This window comes from Onychostoma macrolepis, chromosome 17 (assembly GCF_012432095.1).
Source record: "Onychostoma macrolepis isolate SWU-2019 chromosome 17, ASM1243209v1, whole genome shotgun sequence".
In the NCBI taxonomy this organism is placed as follows: Eukaryota; Metazoa; Chordata; class Actinopteri; order Cypriniformes; family Cyprinidae; genus Onychostoma; species Onychostoma macrolepis.
In genome coordinates this window covers 29,077,658-29,094,428 of record NC_081171.1, presented here as the reverse complement: position 1 = coordinate 29,094,428, position 16,771 = coordinate 29,077,658, and the positions used below count along the sequence as shown (strand labels likewise).

The following is a 16,771-nucleotide window of genomic DNA, read 5'->3' as shown; positions in this document are numbered from 1 at the left end:
ACACATATAGACGCCCTATAAACACCTTTAAAGTCACTGTGAAATCAAATAGACAACATGTACCTTCTTAAAACATGTTAATGTTGGTTTTCAGTCATGAAGACCTGTAGGGCAAAACATCCATAGAAGAACTTCAGCATCAGTTTTCCATCAAAGTTCCATCTGTTTCAAGCCACAAATATTTAGATTGAACACTGGAAATTCTGCAATATCCGTACTATTATTGAACTGAATTGTATCAACATTTAACTAAATTGAGCAGAATACTGACACTATTGCAATCTGTAGAGCTGCTTATAACTGAATTACAGAAAATTTGTTTGATAATTAATAAACTAATACAGTGATATTAAAAGATCAAATTGCAGCTGAGCTCAGAGTATGAATGCAATGCGCTAAATTTCACATTGAGCGTTCTCTTTATAATGGTTTTCTATGGAAAAATGCTTAATGTGAAACTTTGTGTGTTGCTTTTATATTCTGTGCTCATCTGCTTGCTTGTACATGTTATGTTTAATTGTTAAGGTATACTCATTTTTGGTCCTCTAATATTACTGTCTCAAATACATTAAGCAATTTATTTATACCAGTTTTCTATGGGAAAAAGTTTAGCATGCAGTTTAGTATGTTGTGTTCATATTCCGCATGCAGCTGCTAGCCTGTATATAGCATGCTTCACCAATAATGTGTACTGAATTTAGTCTTCTAATATTTATATTTAGTGCTTAATATAAACCTGGTTTAAAAAACAAAACAAAACTGGTGGACAGCAGAGAAAGCCTTGTTTCTGTATCGGTGTGATGTTATGTGAAAACCATGAATTGTAATCTATTAGCCTTTTGAGGTTGATAGATAGGATTGTTGGCTGATTTGTGTTTCTCTCATCTCAGGGCCGGCACTAAGTATTCAGTGAGTGTGTTTGGTATGTTTGATGGAGGAGAGAGTATGCCACTGGCTGGAGAGGAGAAGACCACCCTCTCTGACGCCCCTGAACCCCCACCCTTTGATACACCAGGTAAGATTAATAATAAAAAAACTACTCTCTTTCTGAGAAGGGTACTTTACCCTTCCCATACCAACCATCAGATCTCATTGTGCTGCAGAGTATTCAGCTCAATATGTAGAATGTTACTTGAGTTCCAAAACAATTAGCATACAGCATTCATTTTAACAGATGATAGATGGCACAAATCTACTGCATCTGCTATGCATTTAGTGAATTCATATATAACACAGCATAAGTTCTTTGTCAGTTTTGAATCGGAAAAGTAGGCTGCAGTCTAGTGCTTTGAGTAATGGCAAATACCTTTCAGCACAGCTAATTGTGTTGTGAAAGAGCAGACAGGGTGACTGCGCCACATGGTAGCCGTGTCTCTGCCTTCTTGTGGAAGGACTCTTGAATTTCAAGAGCGAGAAAGATTATCTGCTCACAATTACTTATGCTTTACAACTTGGTTAGGAAAAAAGTGACATACAGAATGAAAGCTTTGCACATGGTCGGCTGACCCTGGTCTGGAATGTTGCTCCTAATTGGGAACAGGTCTGATTGCGAGGGTCGGCCGCCCGACACCGGCAGGAGACGGAAAAACAAATATTCCCAGACAAGAGCCCTGAGGTGTAACACTCAGCTTGTCATTTGCATGCGACAGGCACTAGCAAAAAAGCACAAAAACAACAGTGCTGTGGCCTTTTGGATTAGTTCTATGGAAATATTGGTATATGGTTAGTTACATTTAAAATGCTTCTCTCTTGAATTTTTCTCATTTAAATATATATGCATGAGAAAGTTCAACATAAGGTGAACTGGTAACACTTTACAAGGTTCCATTTGTGATCGTTAGTTAACTACATTAGTTAACATGAACTACAAAGATAAATACTAAAATACTAAAGATAAATAAAGCATTTATTAATATTCCCTAACATTAATTTTTATTTTACTAATACACTATTAAAATCAAAACTTGTATCGTGAATATTATTAAATGAATACTTTTATTCAGCAAAGGCACGTTAAATTGATCAAAAGTGACGCAAAAGTGTTATTAGAGGGTATAATGCATTATAAGTATTCATCATGTTGTAATACATTATATCTTGTCGTTAATCATGAACATTATATTATTCATCTTTCTTTAAAGAGAATATTTCACAGTGGCTTTCTAATAATGTAGAGAGGGAAGATTGCTGAGTCTTGATAGTAATCGTTAGCGTTTTGAAGGTGAAGTGTTCAATTTAAGGCATATTTTAGTTATCTTGTATTTTAGTTTTGCATGTGGAGACAAATGCACTCGGATTGTGTGTGTGAAATGCATTTACCGATTTGCATCTGTGTTTGCTTACTTGCCTTTAGTGTTTAGGGTACAAGGGGTCGTAAATTAAATGTGAGAATTCCACATTACAGCACCCGTTTGGCTAATAAATCATTTTTGAAGCCTTAAATAATTCATTTTATTGCTACTAAGAAATTCACACACAGGTTTAACACATTTCAAAAACATAATAACTGCTGTATTTTAAAATATTAGCTGGCTATATCCACTGAATGTTATACATCTTTTTTTCTTTTCTTTTTGTTGATGCTAGAGGGAATGCTCTATAAATCAGACAATTATGCAACATGTTCTTTTTGAGCAGGGCCAGGTGGGCGACATTTTCCTTCTCTTTACCCCTTCATTCAGTTTTCTGGAGAGACAGCAAGATGGGACACAGACAAAGACATCGCTTACAGAAATGGAGTTTATAGTTTAAAAGATGTTATTTAACGTATAATGTAAAAAAAAAAAAAAGTGTGTTTTCAAAATGCCAAATAAACAGTTTTGTCATGCTTTGCATGACTGTGTGAATGTTTTGTGTGTCCAAGTGTGTCTGCATCCTTTATCACAAATCACAATCTGTTTGAATGTTTACATCTACTGGTTTGAATGATTATTATTATTCCTTTTATCATAATAAACTGACTGACTGAATTGTTCTCTGGTCAAACAGAGGTAATGTGCAAAACCACAGCCCAGGCCGATATCATCCTGCTTGTTGATGGATCTTGGAGCATTGGTCGTCTGAACTTCAAGACCATAAGGTCTTTCATTTCTCGCATGGTGGGTGTCTTTGACATCGGGCCGGATCGTGTCCAGATTGGTAAGAGAAATTTATCTTGAACCCCATATTAGTGAGAAGATCCACAATAGTGCCATGCGTAGGAATTCTCTTGAGTTCTCTCTCAAGCCTCAGACTTTTCTCCTGAGAAAAAGACCCTTGTCGTCTCACATGTGTGCTTTAGAGTTTCAGGAGATATCTCAACAATGTCTCAAACTTTGACTGAGTAATCCAATATACAACGTTTTGCAATTAAAAGTCATATCTCAGTATAACCTCATCATTTCTCATTAAATTTTTCCAAGACCAAATTATCTGCAGTGTACTCTCACTGTATGCCAATTTACTCTCTCGTTTGTTTCTCATGAACGTTTTATTGCTCTTCAAACAGTTTACGACAAAAAAATGAGGTCTTTTGAACTATAAAAGAGGAACTTCTGAGCAATGGCATCTTCTTCTGGGTGTAATTATGAACACTGTATCTGTCTGTTTTTAGGTCTGGCACAGTACAGTGGAGACCCAAAGACCGAGTGGCACCTAAACTCTCACAGAACCAGAAAAGAGCTGCTGGATGCCGTGGCCAATCTACCCTACAAAGGAGGAAACACTCTGACTGGTATATCATGTTTTATTCTGATCTATATGACAGATCCAACACACTTGATTTGTGGTGAAACCCTAAAGTTTGTAGAAGTTTGTCTTCCGCTTGTGATGTTGTCGATTGCGGCTCCAATTAAAAATAGAACAGTTTATTTGATCTTTAGAAAATATCTAAAGAAAAAAAAAATCCCAAGGGGTTTTTTTTTTTTTTTTTGAGAATTATATTTGATACATAAAGATTCATGGCTCACATTGTAGGATAGAGTGAGAATAATGGAGCTGAAACTCAGGAGGACTTTATTCAAATAAACAAACTGAGCAAAAATATACAGTTTGATGCAGATGCTGATATTTATATGACCAAAATTTAAGATGAATTCTGTCACCTTGTAAGTAAATCAATGAGATCTTTATAACAGTATAGTAGACTACTGACATATAAATATATTATAAATAAGTTTTCACTTATATTTAAGTATTATCTCCCAATAATATGTCTTAGTAAGATGGTATTTAAATGCTTAGTTTGATGATCAAAACATATAATGCAATGCAATACAATGATGATTGAGAGATGAACAAATAGACAATCCGCAAAAGCCTGATGATAATATATTTGACTCATATTTTAACATCATTTTTCCAAAAAAAAATGATTTATTGATAATCAAGTAAAATGTTTCTTCAGTCGAATGAGTGTTTATCTTTAAATATTTCTATCAATATCCAAGTTATTCTTACTTTTACTTATAAAAATCAGTAAATATTACACAGCAAAAAGACACGTGAAGCACGAGCTGAAGATGGACGTTTGTGCAGTTATACTAAAAGACCTTTTACTTGCTAAAAAAGTATAAACTATCAATCAAAAGTATAAACTATCAGTATTTTATTCAGCAATTTCTGCAAAGAGGCCATAGAAATGTGCATATCAAATATGACACAGTAGCTTTATGGGTTTCATACTGGTCTTCATTAGGTTTAATGCCTACCTCGTGTATTTAGACTCACTAACATTCTCTTATTCCACAGGCCTTGCTTTAAACTACCTCCTTCAGAACAATTTCAAGGCTAATGTTGGAATGCGTCCGAACTCTCGGAAGATCGGCGTCCTGGTTACTGATGGCAAGTCTCAGGATGACATCACGGTCAACTCTCAGAACCTGCGCGACCAGGGCATTGAGCTGTATGCCATCGGTAAGAACCCCTTTCCCCTTTCAGTCATTTAGACTAGGGGCCAGTTTTACTAAGCAGGGCAAATTAGCACGAGAGCAATTCCAAAACAACGCCAATGGGCATGGAAATTTCTGCGGGTGATTTACTAACAACTCGCAAATGAAAGAACATAGACGCAAACATCTCATTTACATATCGACCAACGAAATATACCAAGTGCAGCGCAAATTAGAGCAGTCGCAAATAAAGAATAAAGAAATAAAAAAGCTATAGTACGTTGAAAAGAACCGGAGGCCAAAAAATGCTAGAAGTTGCATTTTGATAGCCCTGGTATTGCGTGACTCCTAGTTGAGGGTTCCAAGTCGTCTTTTATTTCCTGAAGCAAATGAAAAATAACATGGCTTGGCAAACGATATCTTCGTGTTCTTCTTGCATTCCAGATAAATTACGTGTGGAAAAAAATTCCTCTCCCTTCTCTCTGTTCTCTGTGGTGCCTTCTCCTAGCAACAAATTGCAGCCATTTCAAGCGTAAAATAGTTTAAGACATGCTTTATTTGGGTGTTAAATAATGGCACAAATGCCAGTAATTTGATGAGTGCAAACGTTAGTAAAACGCATTGCGTGATTCATTTGAATACTCTCCTCCCATAAATTTTGCGTCTGAAAGGGAAACTCCTAGAAATGCATATTCAATTAAGGTCAGGCGCAAAAATAACTGTGTCCATGTCTTTTCAGCACTAATTCGTCACTGCAAAGAACTATTTTAACGCCAAAAGACGGTTTGTGCTGACAATGGATAATGAGTTGAACTGGGCTTTAAAGGCATATTCCAGGTTAGAGACTCCAGTGAGTCGATGTATAGAAAAATAATGTAGGAACTAGATTTTTTTCAGAGCTGTCAAAGAATGCGTCACTTTTTCTTCTAAATTTGTGCCCTCACGCCTTGTAAAACATTTTCAAACCCTGCAATAACGGTTCATATGATATTTTCATACAAGGTTATATATTCATTTGAAAACAATTTTTTAACCTGCAATATGCACTTTAACATGTCTTTTGTGGTTTTGATCTCCAGGTGTGAAGAACGCAGATGAGAATGAGCTGAGATCCATTGCTTCTGATCCCGATGACATCCACATGTACAATGTGGCTGACTTCTCCTTCCTGCTGGACATCGTGGATGACCTGACAAACAACCTGTGTAACAGTGTCAAGGGTCCAGGTATCACTGAGGTCATGCTCTCTAAAACAATGAGGCTGAAAGATACAGTATTTCTGAGGGATAGTCAATAAGAAAAGAAATTTGAGAAATTTGACTGGATTGTGAAAAGTGGGCAATCTATATGAGAATGAAGGTCAAATGCCAAATTTACACTGTAAAGGTGGCATATAAGCACTTTTGAGGTTGCATTTAGGCATTTTTACAAAAAGACTGTTTAATGCTGCTAAGAGGTGGCATTAATTGCATTTACACAAAAATTACAACTGTGTACTTTAAAGGTGCACTAAGAGATTTTTGCCAAACGATGTTGATATTTTGAAAGCACCAAAACAAACAAGCCCATACCCCAACAGGACCTCACCTCTATTTTGAAATCTCCGCCCCACACGTACGTACACAACCATGGCAGGGACAATCGTGGAAACAAGTGAAGATGACACATAAGCATATTCAAACAAAAGCCAACACAGATAAGTTGTGTGAAACGACGCGAAATCAACGCGAAATCACCTATCAAGAAGAAACAACGCAACCTTGGCGTCTGACTCAGCCCTTCCCGCTCCTTGAGTTCTCTCCACCGCTAGAAAGCTGCTCCGATATTTACGTGGGTCCTACCTGATTGTGGAACTCTTCTTTTTAATGTTTTGTTTCTCTGATTGTTTCCTCTTTTTTATCTGCCATCTCTCTCTATCTATAGTCGATCTGCTAATATCGGTCCTGTGCAATCAAATTGAACACTCTCTTCAAGACACGCCCCCTTACTGCTGATTGGCTATAAGTGTATTTTGGGACTCGGCCCAACACTGTGGTCAAAAGTGTTTTTCAAAAATCGCTTAGTGCACCAGGGGTTGAGGTGGGTCAGAGTAGGCATAATTTAGTCTGGCTTTTATGCTGCATTACATCTTTATATTATATTACCAGACAGCAGACAGTCTGCTAATATTCTAATGATTGCTTACTTATAGTTGGTAGAATGTCTAATGTGGACTTTCCAAATAAAATGTTACCTGTATTTCTGATCAACCTCTTTCTGATAACACTTTTAAAAAAATGTGTTGTCAGAGTGTTGATGGCGCTGTCAACAGCTATGTCCTAAAAGGTTCAAGAATGAGTCTTTCCTTTTCTCTTATTTTTTTTTCCTTTTTACAAAATGGAATCTCTGAAGACTTTGACCTTTTCATGATGAAACTTTGACACTCTGAAACTCGATCCAGGTGCAGACAGACGTTCCAGGCTCCACGAGAAAAAAAAAAAAAAAAGTCTAGAAGCAGCCCAGTCTTGAAATGAGCTGGAAAAAAGACATGATGCTGTTAATATTCTGTGAACTTTTGACTGATTAGTACTATCTTCTGACATTTCAAGACATATCAGAGCAATGTTGCTACAGTGTTGTAGCTCTTGTAATCTCTGGAGGAAATTCTTCTCCTATTCTTTTAGTGTAACAAAGTAAAATATGAGACATGTTTTCCCTGTGAAAATTTAAAGAGCTCTGCCATGAACCAAAACAACCAGCTCCTAGATGATCATTATTTATATATATATGCCATTATAATGACTAGCTTGACCCAGGGTGCAGAAAACACAATATAGCGTCCATTAACATGTAGAAAAAGAAAAAAAAGAAAAATCTGTAATAATAAGGTCAATAATCTATATCTCCTATTAAATATTTTGAATATTCAAAATCATTATTCTAATTAAATGCATCAATGTATGAACTCTAAAATAACTCTAAAATTACTATATCATTTACAGACTTTTAGGGCAATGTTTACCAAATTCATATTTGCTCAGAAACAGCCCTGATGTGACAGTCTAATGTTGGAGTATGTGAGGGGTCAAAGGTTAAACCCTAATCACCATCATTACCCCTCACAGGAGGAGGCCCAGAGCCACCCACTGATCTAACGACCTCAGAAGTGACCCATTACTCCTTCCGCGCCACCTGGGTCGCCCCCGATGGCCCCGTGGAGAAGTACAGAATAGAGTATGTGAGCATCGCAGGAGGAGAACCACAAAAGGTATGAACACTTCACATGTTTGAAAAGCATCACAATTACTATTGCTCATTGTTAGGGTTATTAAACCCTAAGTATAAAACTTAAGTGTGCAATTCATTTAAAACTATTTACGCAATGCACATTACCAGCAAGACAGAGCTAAGAAAGACAAAGTGTGGCTTGAGACATTTCATGCTGAGCCAATTCTTTGGAAGTCTGGAAGTCTGGAAGTCCGGAAGTCCGGAAACAATCTGGAAAGGCTGACTTTGATTTGACCTAGAAGTGATTAATTGTGTTTTCTTTGCAAACACAGTCATGTCCTATTCTTGTGAGTTCTCACTTTAATTCTGTTCGTCTGTTGCAGCTGCTTGTCGACGGGACGGTGACGACTGTGGTCTTGGAGAATCTCACTCCGCTGACGGAGTACATGGTGAAGGTTTACTCAGTGGTGGGAGAGGACAGCAGCGACCCCCTCAAAGGCTCAGAGACGACATGTAAGTGTGCATTTACCCACAATTCACTCATCACCAGAACAGCCAGAGCCAATTCCTCAACAATATGTATCTGAACACCAAAAAAAAAAAAAAAAAAAACCCAGTGAAAATCATTATTTATTTGCACATTCGATAGATGTAATTGTTTTAGAAGTACATAATGATGAGGATATGGTTTTGCACTTCTCTATACCATGGTAATACAGTTTATTGCATTGTAATACTTTGTTTTTTGTACATTTTACACGGTAATGCTATGATATTCTTAAAAGTACCTTGGAGTACCATGGAAATACCATGGTATTTGAGGACAGTAATCATTCAATACCAGTGGTATTACAGTCTGACGCCATTACTGTACCATGGTACTGCCACAATACAGAGTTAGATACTTTTGTATGTATTGTATCATACAATACTTGGGTGAATCTCACAAAAACATGTCTAAATTAAAAATAAAATAAAATTCAGCAAGGATGCATTAATTGATCAAAAGTTACAGTAAAGACATTTATAATGTTTCAAAAGATTTCTATTTTCAATAAATTTCTATTCATCAAAGAATCCTGAAGAATAAATTGTGTCAGTTTCTACAAAAATATGAAGCAGCACAACCGTTTACAACATTGATTATAATCGGAACTGTTTCTTGAGCAGCAAATCAGCATATTAGAATGATTTCTGAAGGATCATGTGACACTGAAGACTGGAGTAATGATGCTGAAAATACAGCTTTGATCACAAGAATGAATTACTGTTGTAGTATTTTACAATATTACAGTTTTACTGTATTTTTGATTAAATAAATGCAGCCTTGTTGAGCATAAGAGACTTCTTTCAAAAACATTACCAAATCTAACAGACCACAGGCTTTTGAACCATAGTGTATATATACATTTACGGTAAGGAAAATGTGATTTCTTTTTAATAATGTGTCAATGCAAACACTTTATTGGTACTGAAAATGCTCTCAAGTGTAATTTGCTATATTTTTATTGAAATGATGTTGACAGGTTTCGCGAGATTCACCCAATAAAGTGTCATCTTTGCTGTTTAAAAATGACCAAGATTTTCTGATGTTTAGCTAGTTGCTGAGAAGGTGCAAATAAAATGCTATGCAATGTGTATGTGCTAATATTGCTGTGCCCTTTTTTTTGCCACCTTTAATTTTTTTTTAATTAACATTATGACTTAACCCTAACGTCATCATTCCTTTTACAGTCCTCTGAAAGTAACTGTGTTGCATACGGCATGATGCTGCTTTGCATCGCAAAGTGTCATTGTATTATTTAATTTGTTGAATGTGTGTTGACATTTGCATATCTGTTTGTCTGTCAGTCATTTCCATCACGTGAGTATCCCATGATCATTCTCATCCAACCATCGTCTCTCATGGCATTCCATTCCATCTTGTCACACATCCATCATTCCATCCGGAATGCTTCCATGTTCCCATTCGAGCTTCAGTCCGCTTAGATGGATAGTCAGGGATCAAATTGCAGAAGAGAAAGAGAGAAAAGTCATGTTCCCCTCTATAGTGCCTCTCAGTGCTGTGAAGAACATGAACATCTACAAAGAGCGCTCCACCACCATGAATGTGAGATGGGATGCGGTCAAAGGGGCCAAAGGCTACATGCTTCTCTACGACGCCCTTAATGCCACCGAACCCTCTGTGGAACAGGAGGTACGGTGACGCCACACATTTCAACCACTGCCCAATCTGCTGTCCCGTCACATCTAGTCAGTCAGCCTTTTGGATAGGCCAGTCTTGAAGCTGAATATTTAAAAAAATAAATACAAAACGTGTTAATAATTTTCATCAGGACTTACTGGAAGAGACAAAATGTTCTAATGGAAATCCAATGGTGCTATGCAGCTCAAATCTGTCAACAACTCTGACATACTGTAGCAGAAAGAGGAAATGGAAAGCATTTTTGGAAATATTGTAGATACCACAGGTGGTAGGTCTACATTTATTGGGTTCAAAAACATCCTTTATATTGCAGCTTTTGGAAAATAACAGCTCATTAGCGCTTTGGGGCTTGTTAGCACAGTTCCTCTTTCAAGTATTTCACACAGTGAGAAGATCCAGAGGTCTCGACGTCAGTTCTGGCGTGAATCTGGTGTCCACAGGGCTTGTCTGAGAGAGCAGATGTTTCAATATTGTTCCTCCATTTTTTTCATTAGAAAAAAAAAAAGGAAAAGAATATGCTTAGAGTTTTTGCTATAGTTGGTAGACACAGTCATAATGTCTTCACTGCAAAAAATATTTTTTTCTTACACTTTTTGTCTTCTTTTTTTGCCTTATTTTCCAGTTCAATCCATCTAAACATTTGTGCAAAATTTCAAGCAAAATTAAGCCTTGTTTTCTGAAAAATGTCTCAAAATTAAGTGGGTTTATGCTTAAAACAAGAACAAATGTCTGCCAAAAGGGTAGGAACTTTATTTGTCCTTGTTTTAAACAAAAATAAAATTTTAATATATTGTCTGTGTTTTTTGGACCGTGTGTGTGTGTGTGTGTGTGTGTGTGTGTGTATATATACAGGTATATGTATATATATATATATATATATATATATATGTATGTATGTATGGAAATGTATCTTGATTTAGGAATGTTTAGATATTTGTTCTGGAAAACAAAATAAAAATACAGAGTAAGAAAATACTTTTTGCACTGGGGATATCTCAGTCAAGACAAGACTAAAATTAGACATAATTTCTACCATTATATATAAATCTAAAGGATTTATAGATATTTTAAAGGTATTTGTGCTAAAACTGTCCTGCTAAAAAGACCAGCAAATGTTGTTTTGGATACTAATCCCCAGCATTTCTGCACCCTTTTTCTTAAATAGCTTAACATCAACATCCCATCAAAATGAACCTTATTTACTTTTTGGCCATGATTCTTCATGGTATTCTAAACTTTGTAATTTTGTTACTCTTTGTTACAAATTTAACTATCTTATTCTATGTGGCCATGAGAGCTTTGTTCAGCCTTGTGTTATTTTAGTACTACTGATAACATTTTTAGTAATCACTGATATTTATTTGTTTGTAAGAGTTTTACTTATAGTTAATGTAATTGCTCTGGTTCAGCATCCATATCATTCATAAACTATCTTAGAAATTCAAACTGGGCCAACCTGGTCTTTTCAGCAGTGGCGTAAAAAATTTCCATTATGTTCCCTTGAACAAGTCCACCATCCCTTTCATTTGTGATGTGGTTGACTTTCACAGATGCGTGTGAAAGGAACAGTTACTGAAGTCCAGCTGAAGAAACTTCGTCCCAACACGGCCTACAGAGTTTCCGTCTTCGCCCTGTTCGGCGATTTCGCCAGTGAACCTCTCTCTGATCAGGGGGTGACCCGTAGGTGGCACTAGGGCTTTCTTCCCCTCAGCAGGGATGTTTAGCACATCTATCTGATTCTCATCGTTTGTTTGTCTGTTGTTTTTTCGTTTGTATCTCTCCCTTCTCTGTAGTGCCTATTCCTCCATCCGGTGAGTTGAGGATCACAGACGTAACCCACAGCACCATGCAGCTGGACTGGGATCCTGCACCTGGCGGCGTTCGTAAATACATCATCACTTACAAGCCAGAGGAAGGAGAGTTGAAAGAGGTAAAATCAAACTCATCAGCTTTTGGTGACATTTGCCCATTCTGACAAATCACTGAATAGGCCATTCATTTGTGATTACATGTATGACTATCTGAAGGGAACTGATTGTCTTCAGAAAAGTTACACTGGCATTTTCTTTTCATCTTACCTCCGTATGATGTCTAAAAGTAGTGTTTATAAGTGCAGCGCTGCTTTGCGTATGTTGGAAACTGGGGTAACTGCTGTATTTCTGATTTTCCAAAACATTTGCATTTTCATTCAGCCCATCTGCCGTTTTTGTTCAGACCAATTGTATACAACATACATAATCAGAAATGTGAGGTCTATCCTATAATTTATTAATGATTTTACAACACTTTACAAGTTTTACAACATTGCTACCTAAACAACAGAATATCCTAATTGACTTCAGCTGCTGATTCCTATGATTCTTTAGAAAAATCACTGGTCTGGGGTTTGAACATATGAGAACCACTGAAAGCAGAAGGTTCGCAAAGCAAGTACAATCACAAGAGGGTTTTAGAGGCCTGATAGTAAAAGTAATTTGCACTTGTAATATTTATGTTTTTTTGACAATCACATCACACCAGCCACAACGAAATGCTCCGAGGGCCGCACGCGGCCTGCCATCCACGTGTTGAGTAGCACTGCTTTTGGGATTAATTGTGTGCACAGCTTATCAGCTGTTGAACAACAATCTTGTTTTCAATTGTGCAAAGCCTTCCTAGGTCACTGTGGAAGCCTTCCTGTGGAAAGATTCCTGTCTGTTTACACAATGCATCCAGGCAGACAACCAAGAAAGAGACTCATGTTGATGGATTTGGGACCTTTTAACATATCAGCAATTACGTTACACAAGTCAGTGGAGACGGCAGCTGCCGAGAGAGTACAGCTGCTCTCCAGAGCTTCGGTTACAGCGATCATCTACCAAAGATTGCGAGAACAGACACGATAAAAAAAGATGGAGTTTTGAGTGGCACGCAGCAATCCGGTGCTTTGGGATGTGTATTTTATGGGTGGGATTTTTTTCCTATGATTTTTTTTTAACTCTCATTGGCAGTTTTTGGCCTCAGCTTTTCTCCACATCCTGAGGTATTAATCATGACTCAGTTCTGCTCATAACTCTTCGTTCTGGGATGAAAAGATGAAACAAACATGCACACAAATGTGGGTCCAGGTGGATGGAAGCCTGAGAAGCCTGACAGATGGCGGCAGCTCCTGTTACCTGAAACTGGATCTAAGATCAGGTCTAATCCTGCAGGAACTTAAAGTGATTTTATATGTATTGAGGCTTTGTTGTTTCTCTTACCGTCAACCCCTCTCTAGCAAATAATGCATCACATGCTAGGGTGGCCATCCATCTGGTTTTAGGTAGGACATACCTGGTTTTGAAATACCAGGTTTTGTTCCTGAATGATTCTGTAATGAAAATGTTTTTGAATGAATCGGGCGAGTCAATGATTCAATAAGCCATTTATAAAGACAGCTGCATACTAGTATAGTGCTCTTACTATTTTTAGCATTTTTATAGCATAAATAGCAAGAGTAGAATGCTAATACTGTACATGGTTCTGAAATCAGCTTGCTTCATTCCTGAATGAATCAGCTCTTTTGAACAAACGAATTGAAAGAGAAAATCAGTGACTCACTCATTAAGGCAGTGACTTCTTGCCGCCAATTGGTGGTTTTTGTTTCATATTTAAAGTATGATGTCATAGTTTTATGTTCAGTATACTTTATATTTAACACATTCATCTCCTAACAGTATTTGCAATTGTGACAGCAGTGTAAATGCATTTGTGTCATCTCTGAACTGCATTAAACAGTCTGCATAAATACATCTAAATTCCACTTCAGATGCAGCTTTTGTGCTGCTTCTGGAGTGCAAAGATGGATTTTGTTCAATACATGAAATATGATGCATACATTTAAAACAAATAGTTGTAGGATTTACAACAATTACTCAGAAATAGTTAATAATTGTACAAATAATTAGGAAGAAATGACAAGTAACGCATCGGATTAAACAAACTGATATCTGTGCACAATTTTAATTCCAACTTCAAAAATATATTTTAATTATATTTATAATAAGTAAATGATTACAGGTGATCTGGATTGCTTAATCAGATCCCAGTAATTAGATATTAAAATACTCATAATCAAATTACAGTTCCATTTTTATTGATTACATGATTGCATGTTATTAACACAATGACAGTAAAGTGTTAATAATTTATTGATAAAAGTAAACAATAAATTGTCAGATTACATTACCTAAATTGTGTAAACTAATAGATTATATTGCTGACTACACTTTACACAGTGTCCTTTGGAATCAGTAAAAGATTGTACTTTGTAAGTAACCTACGAATCTGCCAACTAACCGCCAATGCTAACCAGCCAAACCTTGACCTCCTGATGCCGTCAAGTCTTTTTGCTGTGTTTTATGTGGCCATAACTGCACTTCTCATGTTTCAATTTAGCTTGAAGTTGACGCAGATGTAACGTTTAGAGGACTGGATAATCTCATTTCCCAAACGGAATACGATGTGGCTGTGACTCCTGTGTATGATTCTGGGACCGGAAACCCAATGCTTAACCAAGCCATTACAGGTAACAGGCCAGGGGATCCATTATCTATGAATAACCTCTGTAAAGTGAAATAACACTTGACTGCTAAATGTTTAAAGTGCTCAATTGTAGCCTGAAACTCAGTTTATCATCCTGTTCGCTTTAGACGTTGTCCCTGCTCCGAAGAACTTGAGGTTCTCTCAAGTGTCCCAGACCAGTTTCAGGGCTCACTGGGAGCACGGCGCTCCTGATGTCTCCCTCTACCGTGTCGGCTGGACCAAGAGTGGAGAGAACAACTTTCAATATGTAAGACATCAGAGTCTAAACATGGTCTGATTCATCAAGTTGAAATACTAAAGATTTGACTTCAACTGTGTATTTACTCTCCTTCCCGTAAAATCATAAATATTACATGTATACATTACACTCAGAGACATAAAGTGGTATAGAGTAATAGTACTGTTCTGGGAATATATATCTGTACTTGTACTCAGTTACATTTACAAAGTAAAAATAATAATTTTTACACCATTGCAATTTCATGTAGAAAGTACAAAGTATGACATTTTTCTAGTTATTTAAAAATAAAAATGGTATTTTTCTTTATCCTGATGTAGTTTTGAAAGACGAGGGTGAGTAAATGGTGACAAAAAGTTCATTTTTGTGTGAACTAGTCTTTTCAGACTCAGTCTGAACTACAGTAATATAATGTTTTATAATAATCATAATAACCATTGCTGTATATAGATGAACTTAAGTCAACTGTGAACACTGTTCATGATTAGGCTTGATTATTCATTTAAAAAATGACTATTTCCAAATGTCAAACCACTGTATCTGCTACTAATTTTAGCTGAAAGTATTCAGCTAATATTCTACCTGAAATAAAACTAAAATAATGGGGTTAATTTTTGTTTATATATACTATTTTATTTCACGTAATTAATTTTTTTTAAAGTGCTGAGTAAATACAAAAAAAAAAAATAATTAAAAATGACAATGTCTGTCCTGTAAATTTTTGACATAGTATCTTGTACTTTTAATTTCTCAGTACTTTTTACACCCCTGCAAGTAATAGTGATTGTTAGTATCTAGTAGTAGTGTTATTTGTGTCGCAGTATTGGTAAATGGTAATTGCACATTTAACTGCTGTACAGTATGTAGCTAATACCACTGTGTTCCTCAGGATATCCTGAGCAGTGAGGACACCACTCTCCTTCTGGAGAACCTGGAGACAGACACCCTCTATGATGTTTCTGTCACTGCCATTTACCCTGATGAGTCTGAGAGTGAAGATCTTCTAGGAAGCCAACGCACATGTAAGAAACCCCCGAAATCCAAATGAAGACTTTTTTCCATTTACTGCACTTTAGACATAATGTGTGCATTTGACAAACTCTCACTCTTTCTCTCTGTGCCCTGCTGACCGCAGTGTCCAAGGTTATTACACCCGGTGAGTCTGGTGTTTTTAAGATACATGACATTTAACATTCGGATTCCATACGGATATAAGGATGTGTTCGAACACAAAACTGAAATTTCAAATGTTGCTTCTTATAGCTCCTAGTGGACCTCCTCAAAACCTCCAGGTGTTCAATGCGACTACCACCTCCCTCACCGCAAAATGGGATCACGCTCCTGGACGAGTGCAGAACTACAGGATCACCTACGTACCAGTTGCAGGAGGAAGATCACAATCGGTAAAGAACATTTTTACATTTTTTATGTTCATATTATCTGGCTGACTGATAATAGTATTACAGGAGATGTGTTATTTCCACTAGTGCCACCAAGCGAAATCGCAAACAATTCTCAATCACAAACAGTATCCATATTCAATTCATCAAACACTGATTAATTTGGTAAAAAAAAAGAAGAATTTGACCGCTTCCCATTGTGATTTGAGTTATTATAACAAAATGTAATGGACCCTGAAATTGTTTTGAAACAGGAATTGTGTGCATCAACTTTAATTTTTCTGATCCA

At 36.7% G+C, this 16,771-nt stretch overlaps 1 protein-coding gene across 5 annotated transcripts in view; it reads left to right on the top strand.

Annotated features, from left to right (window-relative positions):
- The window catches only part of col12a1a (collagen, type XII, alpha 1a), a 78,305-nt gene that overhangs the window by 21,972 nt on the left and 39,562 nt on the right, over positions 1-16,771 (top strand). For 3 of the 5 annotated variants that reach the window (XM_058748811.1, XM_058748812.1, XM_058748813.1), the window contains exons 17-31: positions 891-1,015; positions 2,989-3,138; positions 3,593-3,712; positions 4,729-4,893; positions 5,948-6,094; positions 7,973-8,115; positions 8,459-8,588; positions 10,127-10,272; positions 11,832-11,961; positions 12,075-12,211; positions 14,698-14,827; positions 14,952-15,091; positions 15,972-16,104; positions 16,218-16,238; positions 16,346-16,485. In XM_058748811.1, coding sequence (XP_058604794.1) covers positions 891-1,015; positions 2,989-3,138; positions 3,593-3,712; positions 4,729-4,893; positions 5,948-6,094; positions 7,973-8,115; positions 8,459-8,588; positions 10,127-10,272; positions 11,832-11,961; positions 12,075-12,211; positions 14,698-14,827; positions 14,952-15,091; positions 15,972-16,104; positions 16,218-16,238; positions 16,346-16,485 — 1,957 coding nt within the window. The remainder of the gene's footprint in view (positions 1-890; positions 1,016-2,988; positions 3,139-3,592; positions 3,713-4,728; positions 4,894-5,947; positions 6,095-7,972; positions 8,116-8,458; positions 8,589-10,126; positions 10,273-11,831; positions 11,962-12,074; positions 12,212-14,697; positions 14,828-14,951; positions 15,092-15,971; positions 16,105-16,217; positions 16,239-16,345; positions 16,486-16,771) is intronic. The other 2 variants (XM_058748815.1, XM_058748814.1) reach the window with 2 other exon arrangements.